Source organism: Artibeus jamaicensis, unplaced genomic scaffold, assembly GCF_021234435.1.
Source record: "Artibeus jamaicensis isolate MK-2021 breed Jamaican fruit bat unplaced genomic scaffold, CSHL_Jam_final contig_867, whole genome shotgun sequence".
NCBI lineage: Eukaryota > Metazoa > Chordata > Mammalia > Chiroptera > Phyllostomidae > Artibeus > Artibeus jamaicensis.
The window spans coordinates 160467-182347 of record NW_026521995.1 but is presented as its reverse complement, the minus strand read 5'-3'; the positions used below and the strand labels follow the sequence as shown (position 1 = coordinate 182347).

Below are 21881 nucleotides of genomic sequence, written 5' to 3'. Positions count from 1 at the left end.
TAAATATAGCAGAGAAATTAAAATATGAAAAGAGGTTAGAAGACATGTTGGTTGAAAAATAGAATGAGAATATCAATTTAAAGTATATTTCAGAAGCACCAAATAAAATTAACAATGAATAATTTTTAAGAATTAATACAAGTATAAGTCCTCAGAATGAAGGGGCATATTTAGTAATAAAACTGAAACAATAAAATCAGTCCAAATCTTGACACATTTACTAAGCCTGCAGAATGACAAAGACAATGAGATCTTAAGATCAGAAAATATAGTTACCCCACTTTTTGAAAAGGGAGGATTACTCTCTAACAGGAATTCCAATGGCAAAACTCAAGGAAAGGAGAAAATAAAATAAAGACTATCAGAAAATGTCAGTCTACAGTTCTAAAATGACCTATCTAAATTATTACACAAGGCAAGAATAAATTCAAGACATTTTCAGACAAACACAGCAGTTTTTCATCTCCCAGATCACCAGTGAGAGAGCTCGTGAAAGATTTACTTTGGCAAGAAGGAATGTACAACCAAAAGGAACAAGTGGGCTGAAAGTCTGCTCTGAGCAAACAAATAAATGAATGTCTTGTCAATCTATGTCTAAGTGCCTGTACCAATGGCAAAAATAACTAACTGGATGTGGAAAGTTAAATATTGGAATATGAATGAGATCTGTAGTTTAGTTAATTGTATTGTATTCACATCAGTTATATGGTTGTGATAAATGTACAATAGTTAGATAAGAAGTTATCATTTGAGAAAGCAGACTGGGTGACAGAGAGGAATTCTATGTGCTTTTTTGGTCAATTTTATGTGAGTCTAACATTTTTTCAAGATTAAACTTTTTAAAAATGTTTAAATAGAATAACAATCTTCAGTTTGTTCAGGAAGCAGAGAGAGATATTGAGTAACTTTAACTTTAAGTCAGATGCATGTTAAAAACATAAAGTTAACCATTTAAACAGTAGAAGTAGAACATATAATTTCCAAATGTGGAGAAGGGGAAAATGGGATAAAGATATTTAATAGAACCAATAGGGTACAGGAAAGGAGAAAAAGAAATAAAACATAATGGTCAACAAAACAAAGTATAAAATAAGATTGTAGAAACTAATCCAAATATAAGAGTCTGTAAAACAAATCTAAACTCATATGTTTGCCAGTTAAAAGCCAGAGCTTCTCAAATTAGATTAAAGATATAAATGCAGACACATATTTATAAGAACCATTCTTAAAATACAATGATTAAAAGTAATTAGTTGGAAAAGAGCTTCTAGGGAAAATACCAAGCAAAAAGATATCTTCTGTAACAATATTATTTAAAAATAATTTTATGATAAAGTAATTATATAATTAAAGGACTGATTTATCAAGAACATATAACACAGATCAAAGTGTAAAAGCAAAAATTGGCAGAACTACAAGAAGAATATTTGGTCCAGCAGACAAAATATCAGGAACATAAAATATCTAGATAATATAATTGCTAAATCTTATCTAGTCAACATATATACACCTGGGAACCCAACTGTCAAAGGTCATTCTGTTCCAGTACATATGGAATATTTACAAAAACTAATTACAAGCTACACCACAAAGGCAATCTCAACAAATAACAACAAAGAGCTTGATATGTTCACAAGGGAGGGAAATTAAAATCAATAGTACCTCCCAATTTTTTAGAAACTAGTAAACAAACAAAACCCCCATCACTATCAATGTACACACAGACGCAGGCACACACACACACTTCTAAATCATTTTTGGGCCAAAGAAACCAAAAACATTTAGAATTGAATCATAATAAAACACTACAAACAAAACTTGGTGACCGTTCCATGGAGTCATTACACCTTTTATTTCTATAAACATTTTAAAATGCACTCGATTTAACATCATATCCATTAATTCCTCTATCTAAACCTCCTGGTGGTGTACTTGATATTTCTGAATTTCGAACTCATCCTTGGGATTCCCAGTCAGCCTGGAAAAAGCGACTTCTGAATAAGGAGAATCGCAATCGCTGCTGTCAGCCATCCTGGACCTCGAGCATCTCAGGACCACCTTATGTGAATTTCTTGCCCAGTATTTCCCACGCAGGTAAGCAATGAATTGAAAACGGAATCCCAGTTCAGTATGGCAACAGGCCTGTCACTCTGAATTCTCAAAAAGACCCCTACGCCAACCACCCAGGGCCCAGGCCCAGACTCCCGCTCAAAAAAAAAAAGACACTATCTTATATCTCTTTGCTGGTGAGTGGATTTTTTTCTAGTCTTCCAAGCTCTTTCAGAAAAATCATTGCCTAGAACAGGTGTTTTCAAACTGGTCAAATTATTTAATAACTCTGAGCTTCAGCTGCCTCTTCAATTTAATTAAGAATATAACATTTATCCTTTAAATCAATGAGAGCATTATAATTGCACTCAACAGTTGCTTTTTATTAAAATATTTTCCTATTTTTCTATTACCATCCTAATGATTAAATTGAACTATATCAGATTACAGATGTAACAATTAGTAGACTGGATGTGTAACTTTGATTGGTTGTATGGAAGTAGTAAAATTTAAAAAGTGTTTCTTGCTTACAGAAAAATACAATAATATACAATACAGTCTCCTGCACATGCATATGTTCAGGCACACAATATCCAAGTGTAGTGGGAACAAAACCAGTAGTGAAAGTGCGGTGACCTGGGGACAGAAGACAGGAATCTAGTCTTGCCCCTGTGTGACTCTAAGAGAGTTATCACTTCTCTAAACTGAAACTTCCAGAACGCAAAAATTAAAAGTGGAATTTTCACCATCGCTAAGATCATTTATATCTCTAGCAGCTTGTACTTTTTCTGTATCTGCCCCAGATTTCTTTATGGTTTATTTGTGCTGTTCCTAATTATCTTTCATGGATTCTCAGCCCGTTAGTATTTGCCATGATTTGATTATGACATGACACTCTTGGAAAGAAAATATATTTCTACTTTATTTTTGTCCAAGAGAAGTGAGAAAGGAAAAAAGCGGAAGATGGACGACTCAGCAATTAAACAGGAAAATGATAACCCTACACACAGGATTTTGTAGTGTCTTTTCGCTTTTAGAAATTGTTTTACAGAGATCACATACTTTAATCTCAAAGAAGCATAAGACCCACGGGGAAGTATTACTAACTGTTGTGCAGGTGAGGTGGATGCACAGTAGGAGTGCACAGCCTCATTCAGTTTGCAGGAGTCAGTGCTGGCTACGACCAGCTAGAGTTTAGATCCCCCGCCTCTCATTGCAGGGATCTACTGCGAGGAATCCCCACCAGAAGGAGGCTCATCAGAAACATTGTAAATGGAAGAATGACTAAAGATTGTTCTCCATCTGCGACATAAGGTGATCTACTGGAAATGTCCTTGACAACCCACAGGGTCACAGACCAATACCTCAGTGACACCTTGTCCCATGTCCTGCCTTCACTACCCTCTCCAGGCTCCACTCATTGGGTCATTTTATTCCCTGTTTTCTTTCCTCCAATTCCCATGACATTCTGAAAGGAGCTACTGACCACAAACAACCCACAATAATTGTCGAGAACACCTGAAGAGGCACTGGGGTGAACAAGGACACAAAACTGTGAAAATTTTGTCAATCTGTGACAGTAATAAAGTACTTTCTCAGACAAAAATAAAATGAAGGGTATCATGTAATATTGCTGATCTGAAATCACTGTGTCAATCTGTACTCACTTTCTTGCAGCCTGCGTCTACTTCCACTATTCCTGGCCCTTGGGCTTGGGACTTCATCTTACAGATGTAGCCAAGAGGCCGCTCACAGGTCTCATCTGCCCAGTACCCGTCCTGTGGAAAGCAAAGGGGAAAAACTTAGTGCTTACCAGTAGTTGGACTTTGATGCTATTTTCTTATAATTGTGCCCCATAAAAGGAAAACAACAGTTTGAGGTTGTTAGGGAAAGTGCTATCCGTGTAAAGGAAAGGCAAATTGATGTTTTACCAGTAAACAGCAAATTGGACTCTGACTACAAAGATGTAAAGTGAGAGTGGAGCCCCTGTGCTTTTATATCTTAGCTGTCTGACCCACCGTCTAGCACGGGTGTCAAACTCATTTTCACCGGGGGCCACGTCAGCCTCCCGGTTGCCTACAAAGGGCTGAATGTAACTTTAGGACTGTAGAAATGTAACTGCTCCTTAACTAGGGGCAAGAAGCTCAGTGCTGCCACCGGGTGGAAACAAGGTGCTGGGCAGGATAAAACAAGGTGGAGGGCCGGATGGATTCGGCCAGCGGGCCTTGGGTTTGCCACCTGTGGTTTAGAGGGATCTTTTCATATTTGACACCATGTAACCAAAAAACAAAAACAAAAAAACAAAAACACTACACATGAATGTAGCTCTCCAAACACAGATTCCAGGCTTTGGGACCCAGAGTAGCTCTGACTAGGTCTACTCAGAGCAACAAGCTGAGTAGAACCAATGCTCAGAATTGATTTGTCAAGCGGTGTGTACATACAGCACCATTTAGGACCCACGTAGGAACGATAGTATTAGGGATTGGTTAATTTCAGCCATGACCTAAAAGTTTCCCTTGGTTTCTTTTCTGGGCCTCTTGAAGATTTGACTTTGCTAAACAATTGAGATTCAAGAAATTGAATCTGAATTTTGGTTCAAGCCTGATCTGTGTCAATTAACCCAGACTAGAAACAATCTAAACAACCATGTTAACAAGTGGGAAAAGTTCCCTGCAGCTTGTGCTAGATGTCAGTCATTCATGACCCCTCACCTTGCCTTTCATCACAACACAGTCGTCCTGCCTGTTGTTTTCATGGCTCGGTTCTCCACGGAGCCATTTGGTAAATGTTACTGGGGTCTCATCATTCCATTCAAAGAACATTTGAATCTTCTTGTCATTTAAGCCAATCCATAGCTCATCATTTGGCTCTACCAAAAAGAAAGACACAGGAGTAACTTACACACAAAGTTTCCATTCCAAAGATCAGGAAGTTATCAAGAAAGGAAGACCCTCTGCTCTCAACAATAGTTCTAGTCAATCAACACTGCAACTATCATAAAGGACCATCCTCTTGAGTGTTAACCTGGCCTACATGCTATAGGCTGAGATGCCGGCTGCACTTCATGTTGTCAATTTTACTCTAATTGTGCAATGTACTCTTTCCACTGTGAATACGACTGTATTCTTTTGCTGTACTACTACAAATTATATCTCCTGAGAGCTGCAAAAATGAAATTGAGGTGAGTCTATCATTACTCTCTATCTTGTGAAGCTTTTGTTGTTGTCGTTGCTGTTGTTATTGTTGCTGTTATGGTCAATAACCTACCATACCAACTGCACTCACCACACTGGAAAGACAGCACTTATATATAAATCCGTTTGACTACTATTTAAGTGTTATTTATGTTTCAAAATAATAAATGTAAAAAACACTTTTATTTTACTGATTGTGTTGTCATCGAGTAAAAATGACCTAGCTACACAGTGAAAAGATACATAAACCAAAAGGCTGGGCTGTGGTCCAACCTTTGGCACCTGTGTATTAGTCTATAAATATAAATGAATCTGGAATCATTTTCACCATGAAACACTGGGAGAACCCAGATAGCAAATATAGGTTAAAACAAAAACTATCAGGTCTAGAATCAAAATGTGGTTGTTTTGTTTTAAAATTCTATAACTTTCATTATTGATTTGATCAGTAGTTATACTTCTGAAATTCTACATATCCTAACTAAAATGGGACAATGTTGAAGGCCTGGGATTTTATAACTGAAAACATACAACACCAAATTTAAAAAAATGAAAGAATACACAGTTTAATATCTATTTAATTGTGCTACTGTGAATTCCATCATGAATGCTTGATTTATGTTTAAAATAGAATTACCTGCCAAAGGATTTTAAAGACGATTCTGTAGAGCAGAAAATGAGAAAACTGCCCCACTGCACAGGCATTTCCCTAACAGTTCTGCCCCTTCCTCCTCAAGCTGTCACTCAGCTCTGCTTTTGGAGAAGTCCCCGACTGGCCCGGCGCCAACCCCTGCAGATGTTTCCAGTGCCACAAAACGTGACTGACAGTCGCCAGGATGATCCCTCTTCCTGTCACCGAATTTAGCAGATCATAATCTTTTTGTGCTACCAATAGAGGCTTCAAGATGACCTCACGTACCCATCCCCTAAGGATGTAGTTTCAAGACTAATGAAAACCTAACTCTCCAGTCCCACACATACAATAAAGTATTAAGACTTTTCTATAAACAGTTTTCATATTAAACTGTTCTTTTCCTCTAGCTTTGGTAATTCCGAAACACAATCTTGATCCTCTAAAAACATATAAGAAGTAAGTGTCAAGTTGTTAGGCTGAGTTTTATAAATCAGTTACAGAAGCTGTCTTAATTGATGGGGTCATGATTTATGTGTGCAGTTCCCCATTCATCCACTACCTTTCCATGGTTGACATAAAAGATATTTCCACTAGCTACAAAAGGTTTCCTAGGCTTTTGATTAGAAACAATTCTTTCAATTTTTTAACTATACTTTTATTAATATTACTTTCATTGTTTTAAAGAAATCCTTTTCAATAGTAAAGGAGGACAGGTTTCCTTGGTGAAAATTTATAAATTCTCAAATTGAATAAAAGCAAACTTTATCACCTAACTTCCCAAAATAACTATAGCAATAAACATAACATTCTCCTAATTTCATATTCTATTGCGTAAAATACAGCAAAATTTGCACATTACTGCTGTAGCATCTTTATTTTACTTTTTGCAGAATAAAGAAGACATTTATCTTCCCTCCATATACCCCTGCAGCCTCTTAACTAAACTGTTTTCCACAGAGTCATTTGCAAATTTTATTTCCTATGATAAGTCTTATAACTTATATGTCATGATATTACTCTACTCAAATGCATCAGTTTTGATTACATTATTACCATCCAGGTAAATATAGAATAACACAGAAATTGTTTAGAGGCTGCACAGTCTACTGTCACCGCTACTAAGCTCAACGAGGAAAGCAGAGGAGGAAGGATTCCATCTGGCACAGGGGCCAGGAGTTAGTGGTGTCTGGGGATCTTTTAACTCTTTCTCTGACACCATTCCATTGTTCTCTTTGTCAATTGCTTTTCCGTCCCCTTCCCCCCCACACCTATCAGTTGTCAGTCAGTGACAGGAAGCAGCCCCCACCATCTCCACTGTCTATTTCCTCTTGTTTTGTTTGCTGGGAGTGAGCAACTGCAGCTCATCAAAAGTCTCATCAGTGGAAGCAGAAAAGGATCATCATTTAATCAGCAAGTACCAAGCAGGGCTCATTATCATCAGCTTCTTCCTTACCGTCCTCTTCATATCAGCATTCCCAACTCATTCTACCCACATTTCTTTTACAAACTTCTTTCAATTTTTGAAAATGGTACATCATTTAAGTTACTATGTTTTGTATACACTTTTTGAATGATGTATCTAAATGGACATATAAATTTCTTTAAAAGATTGGGCCAACATCTAACTATACCAATAAAATATACCATTTCTTTCATCACTCAGCATTCTAGAAGCATTAGTTAGCTTAATAAAGAATAAAAATTCCAAGTATGAAATGCTTCATACTTCTTGTGAAATAAAATATAGCTTTAAAAACACACACACACACAAATAACCACAAAATAAAGTGAAATACTGATGACAAGTTTAAGGTAGCTGCTCTGAATAGACTATATATATACAAAAATAACATTTTTAAAAGTATCCCAAATGGATTACATAGTGAAAGAAAAATAAATTATCTTAGTGATCAAACTTCTTTAAAAACTATACTATTTTTACATTTTAGGGATGATACATATTTATTATTAAATTGATAATTGATTATTAATTTGAATTTATTACATTTAATGTTGATGACTAAACTTTCTGGACATGAGCGGCAGGTGGGGAAGATGCAGTCAAGCCTGTTACTGATGCACTCTTACCATAACCCAGCTGGGAGATAATGAAGTCGAACTCCTCGATGGTGTGGATACTGGCGAGGTTGCCACCTTCCTTCCTGCATGCAATCACGGCGTCTGCTTGGATTTTCTTCTCTCTGTGAATCTTGTAACAGTTACCTGTGTATGGCCACCACTGATGTGGGCAGTTAGTAGGCACATCACTTTCTACAAACAAAAAGAGTTTGGAAATCATCTAAAAGGGAGGTTTTTGGGTTTTTAATTGTAACCTCATTTTCTACCACTCTATATGGAAAGAGTTCATCGTTATGGGCAAATAAAAGTAAGATTATTTTCTACTTCTTGGCACTTGCAAAACACTACATTGTGTTTGCTTTTAGACTAGAAAGTATGTGAATGCATCTTTCATTTTAAAATACAGCTAAATGAGAAATCTCTTCAAAAAACTGTACTTAGAACAGGCGACATGAAGATACAGTAGACTGTCTGATTTTATCTGTGTTTTGTCACCAGCAAACATGTACTAAACATGTTATGTAAAGGCTGGAGACATGAAAGGTTTGACATACAATACATTGCTTAAAAGATTTTAATTTATCTCCCTTCTGTGGATGTCAGGGAGCCAGTCATTTCTCAGAGGAGGGGCAAGATTACTGGGCAGGCATGAGAAACGAGTGTTGCAGCAGGGAATGGGATGGGTCAGGGCAGAGGGGCTCCCGAAACCTTAGGAGAATGAGAGAGACACCTGAGCCTCCAAACCAAGCCACTCCCAGTGACTTACTGCCAAAAGGTGACATGACATGTGAAGTCATGTTATCACAGGGATGAGGTTCAGAGGTCTTTCAGGCAAAACCTGAAATTGCCACAATTCATACTGGGCAAGTCACAGCACATGAACCAAAGTATCCAGATATGCCAGTCATTTCTAGTAACAGTAATACAAATACTAATATTAAACTACCTGTTCTCACTAGGCTCTAAACCAGGAAACATTTGAGATAACATGACTATAAATTACTAATGCCACATATTGACCACTTAATCAAATTAGGAATAGTGGCCAATAAATATTCTAATTATTGCTACTAATAGTTATCATCCAATTTCATAATCTTCATTATACATTACAACAATATAACGGTAATGAGCTGGGGAAGGTAATGACCTTGGAAGGCAGAGACTCACTGTATTCATCCCCCTATGCCCAGAACTGGCACAGGGCCTAGCACATGGTATGAGTGCAGTGAATGTTGGTTGAGAAAGGAACTGAAATTATACAGCAATTTATAATTATTATTTTACTGATACTATTTCAAATAGCAACTTAGCATCATACTTTGCTTAAAGAGGGATTATGTCACCAAATGAATGCTGGTTTATCTATTTAAATTTGATATTAAGTGTTTGTAAGTGTGCTGCCTTAGTAAAAGTTCTATACAGGGCACCACTGATACGTGTTTAAGATATTAGTCTCATTTTCTCCTAAAGGTTCTGATGGCCTGCAGCATGCTATTTAATTAAGCCCAGGATTCTGCGCACAGTAGTCATTCCAGTAAATAGGTAGTCCTAATGACCAAACACTGCACTATTGTAATAGAAAAGTACAATATTTTCATAATTCCCTCAATGCAATTTACATTTGCACATGTCCAGTTGTTACCAAAAAAATGTTAGTATAACTCTGGAGCCCTCTGGTGGGACATTGTAGTTTTGTTTCCTAAGGAGCTGAAAATAATGTCAGCGGATGCTCAGGACTTCTAAACCTGAGCGGGTGAACTTTTGAAATACTCGAAAACATGAAAAGAAGCCACGAAGGAGAGTGCCAGGGGGCGACACCAAGGATGGTCTGTCCCTCCAGAGCAGACCTGCCAGTCGGTACACCATGTGACCACATACACAATTATAAATCCCTAGTTGTGGGTTAAACAAAACTAAAAAGAAGCAGATACATTTTAGTAATCTATTTTATTCAACCCAATTTATCTAAAATATTCATTTTAGCATGTGATTGATAAAAAAAATAAATAATGAGGTTTTTTACTTTTTTTTTGCATGCAGAGTCTCAGAAGTCTGGTACGTATTTTACACTTTCATGGAACTAGCCACATTCATGTGCTCAGTGGCCATGCAGTTAAGAGGCTATTAAACTGGACGTCGCAGCTGTAGGGACCCGGGAGTTATGGCCAAAGAGGGAAATGCTGCAAAGACCAACAGGGTCCATGGTGGAATTCTTACCCAAGGGGTCACTACTCATGTGTGCTGAGTAATTTGACCTCTGATATGCTTTTCCAAGATCTGATTTATTTGACTTTATAGATGAGATAGAATGACTAATCCAGGAAGTGTATAGAGAAGTTCAAAAACCAAAGGGAATGAAAGGTTAGCAAGTGACAAAAGATGAGGAATAGCAGAGAAATAAGAATAATTCAATTAAGTGCTTGGGAATATGAACAAAGGTCCACAATGGGCATCAATATTCCCATTTCATAGATAAGGAACCTAAAACTGAGAAACTAAGTAACAAGACCAAGTGACAGAATTCTGCTTCCTATGCCAGGAAAACTATAAAACAACTATTCTCCTCTTTTCCGAAGAGGCAATTCGAAGAATAATACTATTTCTCCCATGGGAACAATAAAGGAGATAAAATACGAGAATGATTGAGGTCTCCCTGAGGCAGCCATAAGCATCATGGTGAGCCTGTAAAGTATGATTGAACCCAATAACCAGGACCCCCTCTGCATTTGCTGGAGACTTTGGCCATATCTCCATCCACTAAAGTTGCAAATACAGCTACTCTTTGATCCAGCAACTTCACTTCTAGGAATTTTCACATGCATGAAATGACATGTGCATAAAGTTATTCACTATAGGATTGTTTGTAATAATAAAAATTGGAGGTCAACTAAAGGTCCATTAATAGGGGACTTTTCAAAAATACATATTATGGTCTCTCTCTGTGATGGCTGTTTTGCAGTCATAAAAACTTACACAGAAGTTATTTATGTGCTATACAGAGTGATGTCCAAAATTATTGTTAAGTGAAAAAGTCAAGAATATATATGTAGTATACTTCTATTTGTATGAAGCAGATAAAAATAATTGTAAATATATTTGTTTGTATATTCACAGAATAAATAGGTAAGGATATACATCCAGAAACAGTTATTCAGGGAGGAGATCTGGGAGTGCGAGGAGGTTGAAAGGAAATATTATTATTTATCACTTGTACTTTCTGACTTTCTGACCATGTCGGTCATATTTTAAAATAAATAAAATTGCTTTTAAAATTCAGGGAGAAAAAAGTTAAGGATGACACATTGTCAAATTTCCTGAGACATATACACCCATATATATATATATATATATGTGTGTGTGTGCATAAGTTTCTTTTTTTATGATTTTATTTATTTATTTTTAGAGAGAGGGGATGGCAGGGAGAAAGAGAGGAAGAGAAACATCAATGTGCAAGACAAACCGGTTCTCTCCTGTGAGCCCCCAAACAGGCACCCAGCCTGCAACCCAGGCATGTACCCTGACTGGGAATCAAACCTGCGACCTTTAGGTTTGCAGGATGACACCCAATGTACTGGGCCACACTAGTCAGGGCCATCAATTTCTTTGAAGTAGTGTGTCTCTAAAAATATCTGATAGTGAAAATAAATGTGGTTTGTTTGCTTTTTGCCCATTTGTAGAAAGAATGCAGTCTTGCCTTTACTAAGATTAATTCTTCTGTAAAATTATCATAGAGAGCATAATTGAATACTTTTCTTGGGTCTAGCTTACATATAAATTTCAGTTACTACTGTTGGGACATTTTATTCCATTTCTGTGAAGACTTCATTTGAATAGCATTAGAGCCCAGACAGACCCTAAATAGTGAGGACATAAAAACACTCTCTTTCAAATATGTCTTTCTTAGCTTGGACTGCCAGTTTGTCCCATATGCAGGTATTACGTAGCCTTTGAATATTCTTTTCTTCATCTAGAATGTGAGAATAATAGTACCTACTTCCTAGGGCTGCTGTGGGCATAAAATGATGTCACTGATGTCCTGTGAAAGGCTTTGCGCATGTGTGAACACCACGCCACACTCAAGAAATGGTAGTGACAAGGAGCAGTAACCAACAAAAAGAAATTTTGTAGGAATATCATTAAGCTTACTCCATAAATTATGTACCAAGCCTGCCATTTCATACAGTTATGACTGGGCTATAACTTTATCTTTAAATTATTATATGTTATACACTTCAGATCAAATAGACCACTTACCTGAGGGAATAACAAAGTTATTCAAAGTTGTGTTGCCCTTTTTACAAATGTAGCCTAGTTTCTGAGCACATTTCAGATTTTCCCACTTAGCATTCTTCCCAGGATTTAGTGACACACAGCTTGTCCCAGGTTCTGCTGATGGACTTCCTTTGGGGGAAAGAAAAAAATTAAGCGGAACTATTACAGGTGTTACGAATAGCTATCCCCCTCAGGCTCACATTTTCATTCTTTGGGTTTAATGAGTCCCCATTCTGTCTTTTCTGACACATTCACAAATAAATATTTACTGATTACAGAGCAAAAGCCACATTGGGTGACTGTTTTATTATTGTTGGATTATTCCAATGCCTACAATATTGATTATACAGGTCTACTTCTTTGAAATAACTTTTTTCTCACATCAAATGATAAAGCTAGACCTTAAAACCTGAACATAATCACCACACTGGGTGGTTATGTATAACAGAGAGGCACCTAACCAAACAACACGTGATGTCCAAAACCAGCCCTATTAAATATCGTTAATACCTACCAAGAAAACTAAGCCAAGCTAACTGCGAGGACCAGACGGGGGTGGGGGTGTGGATGGGAATACGTTCTCCAATTAGAAAGAGACAGAAAGAAAGACCATGGCAGGAGAACAGGGAAGGGACACTGGAAGCAGCAACGTGGGGAGGGACTACTGATTGAGTGCACCTGGAACTCCGACTCAAGGTTTTCAACTCAGCCTACAACAGATGTTTTTAACAGCTAACCACTCACGCCATTTTTATGGGAAATATTTAAAAAAACAGATAAAGTCACTTTTGCTAACACATTGGATATATGCTAGTTCCATTTCACACCTGAAGACAGAAAGAGTGGGCCACATTTGTTAATGACTGCTTCGTGACTCTGGACATGTCTATAGCCCGGACCTGGACCTCACTCTCCCTTCCTGTACGATGGCAGGCAGGTTACCTGCTCCAGAAAGCCTGTGTCAAATGTTTTTGAAAGTTGCTTGAATAGTACACAAAGAAAAAACTGTTAGTGTAAAGATGCGTATGTTTTTAAAATGTGTTGATATTGTGGCCAAACTCACGATGTAACTGAACTGACAGATAAGGTGTCAGTGTCAATACTAAAAAGAAACTTCCAAGAAACAATAATAAATTTTATAGCTATTGGTTATTATATTAACTAATTAATGATGTTATATACATTTATCGATACAATATGACTGCCAACTTTAACATATCAACTAGTTGTCTTTAACTGGTTACCAGAGTCATACATATATTTGATTCACACTCCCAAATCATTTGTGTCAAATACCTCACTTCAAACGTGAATATATTTAAATAAATGTGGTAATAAGTACTCAATTGAATGCTTGATTGAACATTTATACAATAGGAAATGCTAATATCCCTCAGGTTTCTAATTTTAGTTTGAAAAAACTCTCTTGTTTCATAAGGTGATTCAAATTGTAGTTACTTCTCAGGAATTAGATTTATTGAAGAAGGTCATTTCTTTTTCTTTCTTATTACTATCCCAATTCCATGTATCACCTTCATTGAAGTTAACTTCCAAATTTTCTCATTGAGCTCTTAGAATGCAAGTGGTTAAATATTACAGTCATCACTCCCCAAAAGAGTGGTAAATAAAGTGACCTGCCTTGCTTAATACTGTACAATAATTAAGCAACGAAAAAGAACAAACTCATCCCCTCATAAATGATTATTGTTGTCTAGTGATCTCATCGACCCCAGCGGGTATTGTCCGCTTTAATTTGGCTTAGTGAGTAGGCAGATAACCAGATCCACCCATAAGAAAGCACGTCTTGGATTCTTTCGCAGCAAAGTTTACAGCCCGTGTGCAGGAGAAAAACAGAGCGGACGCAGTGGTAAGACTCCAGTGGCCACGCGGCAGGCACCACGCACTGAAGGTGAGGCTGCAGTGAAATCTCATCTGTGTAAACCAAAATACAGCCTCCAGAAACCCCCTCATATCTCAGCATCTATTCTGAATATTACCTTACCGAGGTTTTTCCTTTTTTAATAGCATATGTTACTAATATAAAAAATGGAGAGCTTGGTTATACAAACCAAATGCAAAAACCATTCCATGCTTGAAAAAACAAATAGAATCATAGGGAAAAACAGCACGTCGGTGTTTTCCATAGCAGAACTGGTACATGAGGATGTGACTTACAGGTTCTTCCTTTCCCATGGACATGGCAGACATCATTCAATGTCTTCCCACTCTTTCTTAATAAACCAAAGCTGGTATGGGGGTGGGGAGGGCGTTTCAGAGCCTTACTCAGTTGAGTGCCTCAAAGCAGTTACTAACACTGATTGGTAATGGTGAATAAGATGAAATTTTTTTGTCATCATTGGCCTTTTCATTTTCTCTGAATAATTGCTGTATATGTGGAATAATTATTTAGTCTCCTGTTTTGTTCTGTTACCAGAATGTTATGATGATGTAGAGGTAATTCTGTCCTCCAGAAAATAACAAAGCTGTGAAACGCTTGGTTATTCCCAATTGTTTTCTACCTAGCAAATCAAGGGCATTCTAAAAATATATGCTGTAACAGAGACCTGTATGGATTTGTGTGATAATCCTGCCTGACAAGCCCTCAGCCCAGGAAGCTGGTATAACCTTATGGTTTTAGTTTATTCAAATCTGGTTGGCAGATTCCAAATCAAGCTAAGAAGCGGACTGCATTTGACAGTGTCCCGACGCTCCTCTTCGAGGTCCACATGTGAGTTGAGGAAGGTCCCCGTGGTATAGAGAAAAATTAAATTCAGAGGAACTCGGCCCCAGACAAGCTCTGCCCTACCTGGGAGCCAGTTCAGGTACCGGAAGGGACTGCCCTCGCTCCACTGCCACCCGCTGTTCACGCTCAGGCTGTTCAGTCCGATCCAGAGTCCTGAGGTCAAGGCACTGGTTAATCCTGCACGGTGAAAGCAAAAACAGAAACAAAAGTCACACTCAGAAAAGAAAGTGAAATTAAATCCAGAATTAAGTGCTCTTTAAAGAGAAATAGCTATCCTTTCACACTCCTCATCTGCTTTAGGTACTCCTAGGCTTGTTTTGAAGAATTAAATTAATTATTACAATAGGACCTGACACATAGTATGTGCACAATAAATGTAAGCTACTGCCATTATTATTATTATTATTATTATTATTATTCCATGTGGAAGTCAGGTTGGCAAAGATTGGGATTCAGAAACGAAATTCAGACTTTGTGTCAAATGTATTACTTAAAGCAAAGCATCAGCCACAATTTTTTTCTCTGACGTGCTTTTATAATTCTATGAGATCAAGTGTTTTTACTATAATATTTTTCTGTAACATTACTATAGAAGCACTGATTCCGCACCCCTAAAATTTTACCTCTTAATTTTTCTGCATGTATTATTTGAAATGGTTATATATCTACTTTTGAACTTCATTATAACAAAGAATGCATTAATGTCCAATATTACTCTGGTAATTTTTGTTCTGTTGAGGTTCAATTTGTTTTCCAGCCAGCACCAAAGGAAAGGGACAAAACAATCAGAGCAGCAAGCCAAATTTCACTTCCTATATCCTATTTCAGTTCTGCACATATGTAGTTACAAATCTGATTCAGGAATTGAGAATTAAGTACAGTGTGCCAGCAATTTTGAAGTTAGAAACAGAAGTAAGGGTGAGAAATGGCAAATGGCAATGGGTGGCAGAGGAATGGGCTGCTTGGGCAGAGGCAGCCAGCCCTGCAGATCCGCCCTGCAGATCCTGTGAAAGCAGATGGCCAGTTCGGAGTGAGTTCCCTGGAGCAAGGAGCTGTGGGCTGGCTTCATTAAGGATTCCACTTCGTGCTTTGGGAACCCCCAGGTCCTTGCGTACTTGTTGCTTGTGAGACCCAGGCAAAGTGAGTGAGAAGACAGCACTGAATTCAGCTATTTTCTGAACATGCATTAGGCAAGTTTCTAATTTCTTATCCTAATCTGTTATCTCATCTATAAAGTGAGGACAATAATATTTATTTAGGAGATGTGTGTGGGCCAAGATCTCACACAGGCAGCTGTTCAATAAATGACAGGTAATTTGATCTCAGAGTCATAAACCAAGCTTACACATTTTTAAAACATGATATTTACTCCATAATCCTCATATAAAAAGTTTACCTTAAAAGCGTGAGTAACTACTAGGGGTGCTTTTTTTTTTCATTTTAGTGTTATGTTTCCCAACATGGAGTAGACCATAATCCCCATTCACACCATGACTTTCTAGATTTTTCCTTGATATACCCCAAGAAATCCCAAATATCATGAATATCTTCCCTCCAAGAAAGCAAAATTCTGCTTTACTTTTTAAATTCCTCATCAGACCTTCTCCCCCAATACATGACATTGTTGACTTGCAGAAAAGCGGAAATATTCAAAATATGCTGACTAAAATTCTGTAGGCTTGGATAAGATTTAAATAAGAATCTGAGGTGAACTCAGCCTCTGAGTCACTTGGGGATTGTTTGCCCCCCCGAAGGACACAATAGCCCTCGGTGATTAGGGAAGCATTTCCTGCCACTGGAGCCTGATAGGGAGCTCGGAGCCAGGAAATGAGGCTGGAGCTCAGAGCCGGGGTCCTGCCCCAGTCACTGCTTCCCTCTGTGCAACTGGGGAAGAGTTAAAAAGTAACTTGAGTACTGTCCTGGGGCTTCCAGAAAGCCAGAAAACAAGTAAAACCCCTGAGTCAATATAACACAACTCAAAAACAAATTCCCTTAAAAAAAAAGCCATTTGAAACCCTGTTACCTCTGATAGATTCTTCTCTCATGCGAGTGTGCACAGTAATACCAGGGCTGTCTTCAATCATCTTTTCTCTTCCTTGTTCATCTACATGAATTTAGTTTTGTCTCCTCTCCTCCTTATTTTTATACATGGTTATAAATATTAACCACTCTGATACTTTGTCCCAATATTAGAAAGACCTCCAAAACCCACCCAAAAGAGAATTATTGAGCATACTGAGGCATAATCTCATCTTCAAGTTTATGAATACACATGATGAGGCCAGGTTGCTTTTCTATGCTCAATCTCCTCAATAACCACCACACGAAAATGGCGAGTTGCTGCCTACACTGAAAGGAGACAACAAATAAATGTTAAGCTTGGTGCTCAACTATTGCAAGAACTATTTCATTACAGTGGAGCAGTTCACAATTCAGTCCTGAAAAATGGACTAGGCATAGAAAAATACTTCTTACCCAGTTATGTATTTCACAAAGTTGTGCTAAATAAATGTATGTCACACTTTTTCTACCAAAAGTACATTGCAATAAACAGCTTCAAGTTCAACTGAAAACTAATAACTCATGGGAGAAATGTGTGCCAGTAGATGTAAGTATCATCTGAAGAGAGTTGGACAAAGTGAAAACCTAGAAAATGAAGTAAGGCTGGGGACATGCTTGTATTGGTTGACACACACTGTACTCTTTAACAAATGGAGTCACTGAGGCATATTCTCAGGTGACCCCTACCAAGGTCCCCCAGATTCACAGTGCTGCAGCCCAGGCTACCTGGTTCCGACCCATGCTCTTCATGCTTTCACTCTGCTGCAGGTGTTTTGTCAGGTGGAATTTGTAGGCATTGCTGATAAAGCAGGTGGTAAGGTAGTGTTTTGCCAAGTTTGGTCCCCCAACCACTTGCCCTAGAATCACCTGGGAGGTGGATCATATGCAAATTCCTGGGCCACATGTCACACCTAACAATCTAGCATCTCTAGGATTTGCTTCCGGGCATCTTCACTCTAACAAAGTTCTCTGGTGATTAAAAAGCTACTTCACATTTGAGAACTACCACTCTTTCTGTCCTCTTGTTGTAAGCTAACCACTTATCCAAACAGAAGTCTGGGCTGCTAAATAATTATTTTGATTGTACTCCATCATCATTTGTCAGCAAGATTCACTGAAGACTCCCCCCCCCCAATGGAAGATTCTGTGTGACGCTCTTCGGGGGCAGGAACAAAAATATTCACAAGGAATTCCTCATTTTTATCTATTTGCCTGCATAATCTGTTCCCCACATGGCCTTCAGTTTGTGTTCTTCATGGCACTTACTATAATATGTGTTTATTTGTCAGTTTGGTTTCTTGTTTGTATGTGTTTCCCCCCTTGAACTTCAAGCTCCATGTGGACAGGACATGTCTGACTTTGGTCACTACTGTGTCACTAGGACCTAGCAAAATGTCTTGCACACAGATGTCAGCAATCTTGTTAAATGAATGAATGAATAAAAATAACAAATGAATATATTTATACCCTTGTAGGGGAAGTGGGACATATATGTAAATAATTATCACTAAAGCAGTAAACAAATAAGGGAAACAGATGGAAATGAAGGATAACTGCATTTCAATGGTATAAAATTTGTGAAATTCTAGGTACAAGAAGGGGCTTGGGAAAAGATGTGAAGGCAAGAAAGTATGATACATGGGTGAGGAACTCAAAACTTTTGTCTGTGGACAGATGAGTTATTGAATGTCAGGCAAAGGTGTTTTGTGAAATATTTGATAGGACAGGAGCAGCCACGAAGGGTTTTCAAACATGGCAGTCACAGTACAGGAGATCTATTAATCTAGTAGCAGTGTCAGGGTGAAGTGGAGGGCAGGAGGGTGCTCCGGGGCAAGGAATTGGGAATGCTTTTGCTCCCACACTCATTTTCTGGTGCTAATCTCTCTGTTCCCCAGGTGTGGACTGTGGAAGCTAAAACAAATACTTTCATTTCAAGCAAACATTAGCTCTTTTAATCTTCACAGTCCTCTAAGCACGGAAGCTTTAGAAATAAACACAATGCTGTAGGAAGAGTGTCAATAAGACCTGCAAACCTTTAGAGAGTGTATGAGTTCTAGAGACAGGAAACAAAAAGAACTGCGTTTCAGAGCAGCCCTTAAAAAAAATCCTTACCCGAGGATATTTTATTTCATTGTTTTTAGAACCAAAGGAAGGAAGAGAAACATCAATTGCTTGCGTCCCATATCAATTGCTTGCACCTGGACTGGGAATGATATGCGTGAGGACCATGCACCAAACTCGCCCTCACCGGCAGTCCTTTTGGTTACCAGACAACACTCCAATCAAGTGAGCCACACCTGCCAGGGCCAGAGAAGCTCTTGACTTGTCCCTGCTTGTGGTGGCAGCATCTCATTTTATCTTCATGAACGTTGTGATGTAAAGAGAAGATCTTTGGCTTCGGGTTAGACCTTCAATATTTGACCAGCATGGCACACCTGTTTTATGTCCAAGAATTTCATCACTAATTAATTGTGGCATCTTCTACTCTGAGCTCAGATTAACACCATGAATCTTTATCGGCACAGGTCCTAGAAACTGTTACAACTGCTAGAACAAAGTTGGCTCTTGAGACCAAAACTATTTGCCACCCCAGTTTCTTTCCAAGATACAAATTTGTTATAACATCTGCTGAGGGACCGACTCCTAACATGATGTCTACAGGCAATTGTGCTGTCCGCTTTTAAGCTAAGCTGCACAGAAAGAAAATAATCATGATCTTACAATTCTTTCTTCTCATGTCATTACCTGTCAGGTATGTTTGCTCATGTATTTCTGTGATGCTCAGGAGTTCGGCACTCTGCTGTTGGCAGCTCTTCCTTGCCTGGTGCCAAGTTAAAGCAGATTTGGAGTTTATCTGGTAGGAAATGCCAGTCAGGGGATCTTTTTTCCATAAGCTTTCACTGCCCTCAACTGTAAAAGAAGTCAAATGGAATTGGCTGTTATGTTTAGAAAAGACTTTCAGAGAACAATGTTCTTCAAACAATCCTAGAAACATTATTGCCTCAGCCCTTATATTTCTATTCCTTTTTTCTCCTTTAACTTATTTTTAAAGTGCCTATGAGATTTTCTTCACTTCTGAAGTGAAAAGGGGAAGCCTTCAGAGGCTCACCCACATCCAATCCCTCCCACACGCCTAAAGAAAGAAAGGAGGCACCATCTCCTTATTTTTCCATTGGCACGTTTGGGGTCAGGTGAGTTGGGAAATGAGGCTATTACAGGAACGAAGAATAGAGATACCTATCCAATTTCCTTAATCGAGAAAAAAGTAAAGGGAGAAGACAGAATAAGTGTATGTTTTCTCATAGCAAGTAACTTTGGCCTGCAAATTCTATTTGGTCGTTTTAGACCACAGCCACAGGTGCTAGAGCGAAGGTCACAGACTCCACAGATGGACTGATCTGGACTTGCACTTGGCCCTGTCACTCACAAGTGGTTTGCGCTAAGTTAATTTGTTAGCTTTTGGAGTCTCACTTTCTCATCTCTAGAATACACTCAATGTAGGTATCTCCTGGCATAGTAGATGCTGATTGTTTGTTTTCCTTCCTTCAGAACAGAAATCAAATATTTTAGCTTCCTTATGTTATTTTATGATTCCCAATATAGGCTTGATTCTACTCTATGAAAGGCCAATAATATAGGTAGATAAATTTTAGTTATAGCACTTGACTTATCTTTGGAGAATCAATCAACAAATAAAATATTATTGTGAGCTTCATGTCATGAGAATTTCTCTTTTGTCTTTTTAACAATATAAAATTCTACTTATAACTCATATGAATAATAATCTTTCCATGTATTTGCAAGGAAGAGAGAAAGGATTATATAATTGCTTCCATTTTCTGAGAAGTATTCCATTTGGTAAGAAATTAGGTCATTTTCTAAAAGCATATAGCCTATGCTGCTGTGACTTTTTTAAATCTGACAAGGAAGTGACCTTTATCACACGTACACCACAAACTATAATATGAAACATGCGGTCCCATGGCATATCAAAGAGGAAGAAAAGTATGTCAAAATTTCATTCAGGCAACAGTACAGAAACTTCTAAATATCTAAGATGTTTTAAGTATAAAATCAATACATATGCTTACATTAAAAAATAAATTTGAATTAGTAATATTAAACTTAAGTTAGCATGGTCTGAGACTTTATTAGTTTAAATGTCCAAATGGATTCTTCTCCACAGGAGATCATTCAGATGAGACTGTTTGAGGTTTGCTTGAAGATAGAAGGTTTAAAAAATATTTTTAGAGACATAGAGTTTTTGCATATAATATGGCAAAAAAAAGTATGAGATATAAAAAAAGAGAGAATTATTTTTTTATCCAGGAACAGAGGAAAGGAATATAAATGACCAAAAAAGGACATGCAATGTGACTCTTCTCTTCATTTAAAGAAAGTGTATACTGCATTTTAAATCAAGGTATTAAAACCTATTTGTCATTGAATGTATAGGTTTCCTGACTATGTAGCTCCTCAGCTTGTTTAAACTCTCACAGTAAAACAGCACAACTAATCTTGAAAGGTAAAGCTGAAAGTTATGAAGAATTGAGAGTAAGGAGTGTTTTTCTTTTTTCTTTTTTATTCTCATCATACTTGAATATAAATGTCTAAACACAGGGAAAACATAATAAGCAATGCAAAGGACATATATCAGGTGTTACAAGGTCAGTAGCTGGTACCTCATCCTGCTATAGTGAATGTTTGTTTAAGGCTAATATGAAATTAAAATGTTCTTTTGAAAGGAACACAAAGCAAGGAAAATGAAATAGATTGGAAAATTGCAAAGCTCTTTATAAAAGGCCTGATATGTATTATAAAATGTTGTTCGTTAGATTTTAAT

General features: G+C 37.7%; 1 protein-coding gene across 1 annotated transcript in view; it reads right to left on the bottom strand.

The window, feature by feature from the left end:
* Positions 1-21881, bottom strand: part of MRC1 (mannose receptor C-type 1) — a 79447-nt gene that overhangs the window by 41277 nt on the left and 16289 nt on the right. Inside the window, exons 4-9 of the mRNA XM_037150736.2 lie at positions 19784-19948; positions 15041-15154; positions 12217-12363; positions 7969-8151; positions 4764-4921; positions 3717-3827 (exon numbers count right to left, since the gene is read on the bottom strand). Of these exons, the coding sequence (XP_037006631.2) occupies positions 3717-3827; positions 4764-4921; positions 7969-8151; positions 12217-12363; positions 15041-15154; positions 19784-19948 (878 nt within the window). The remainder of the gene's footprint in view (positions 1-3716; positions 3828-4763; positions 4922-7968; positions 8152-12216; positions 12364-15040; positions 15155-19783; positions 19949-21881) is intronic.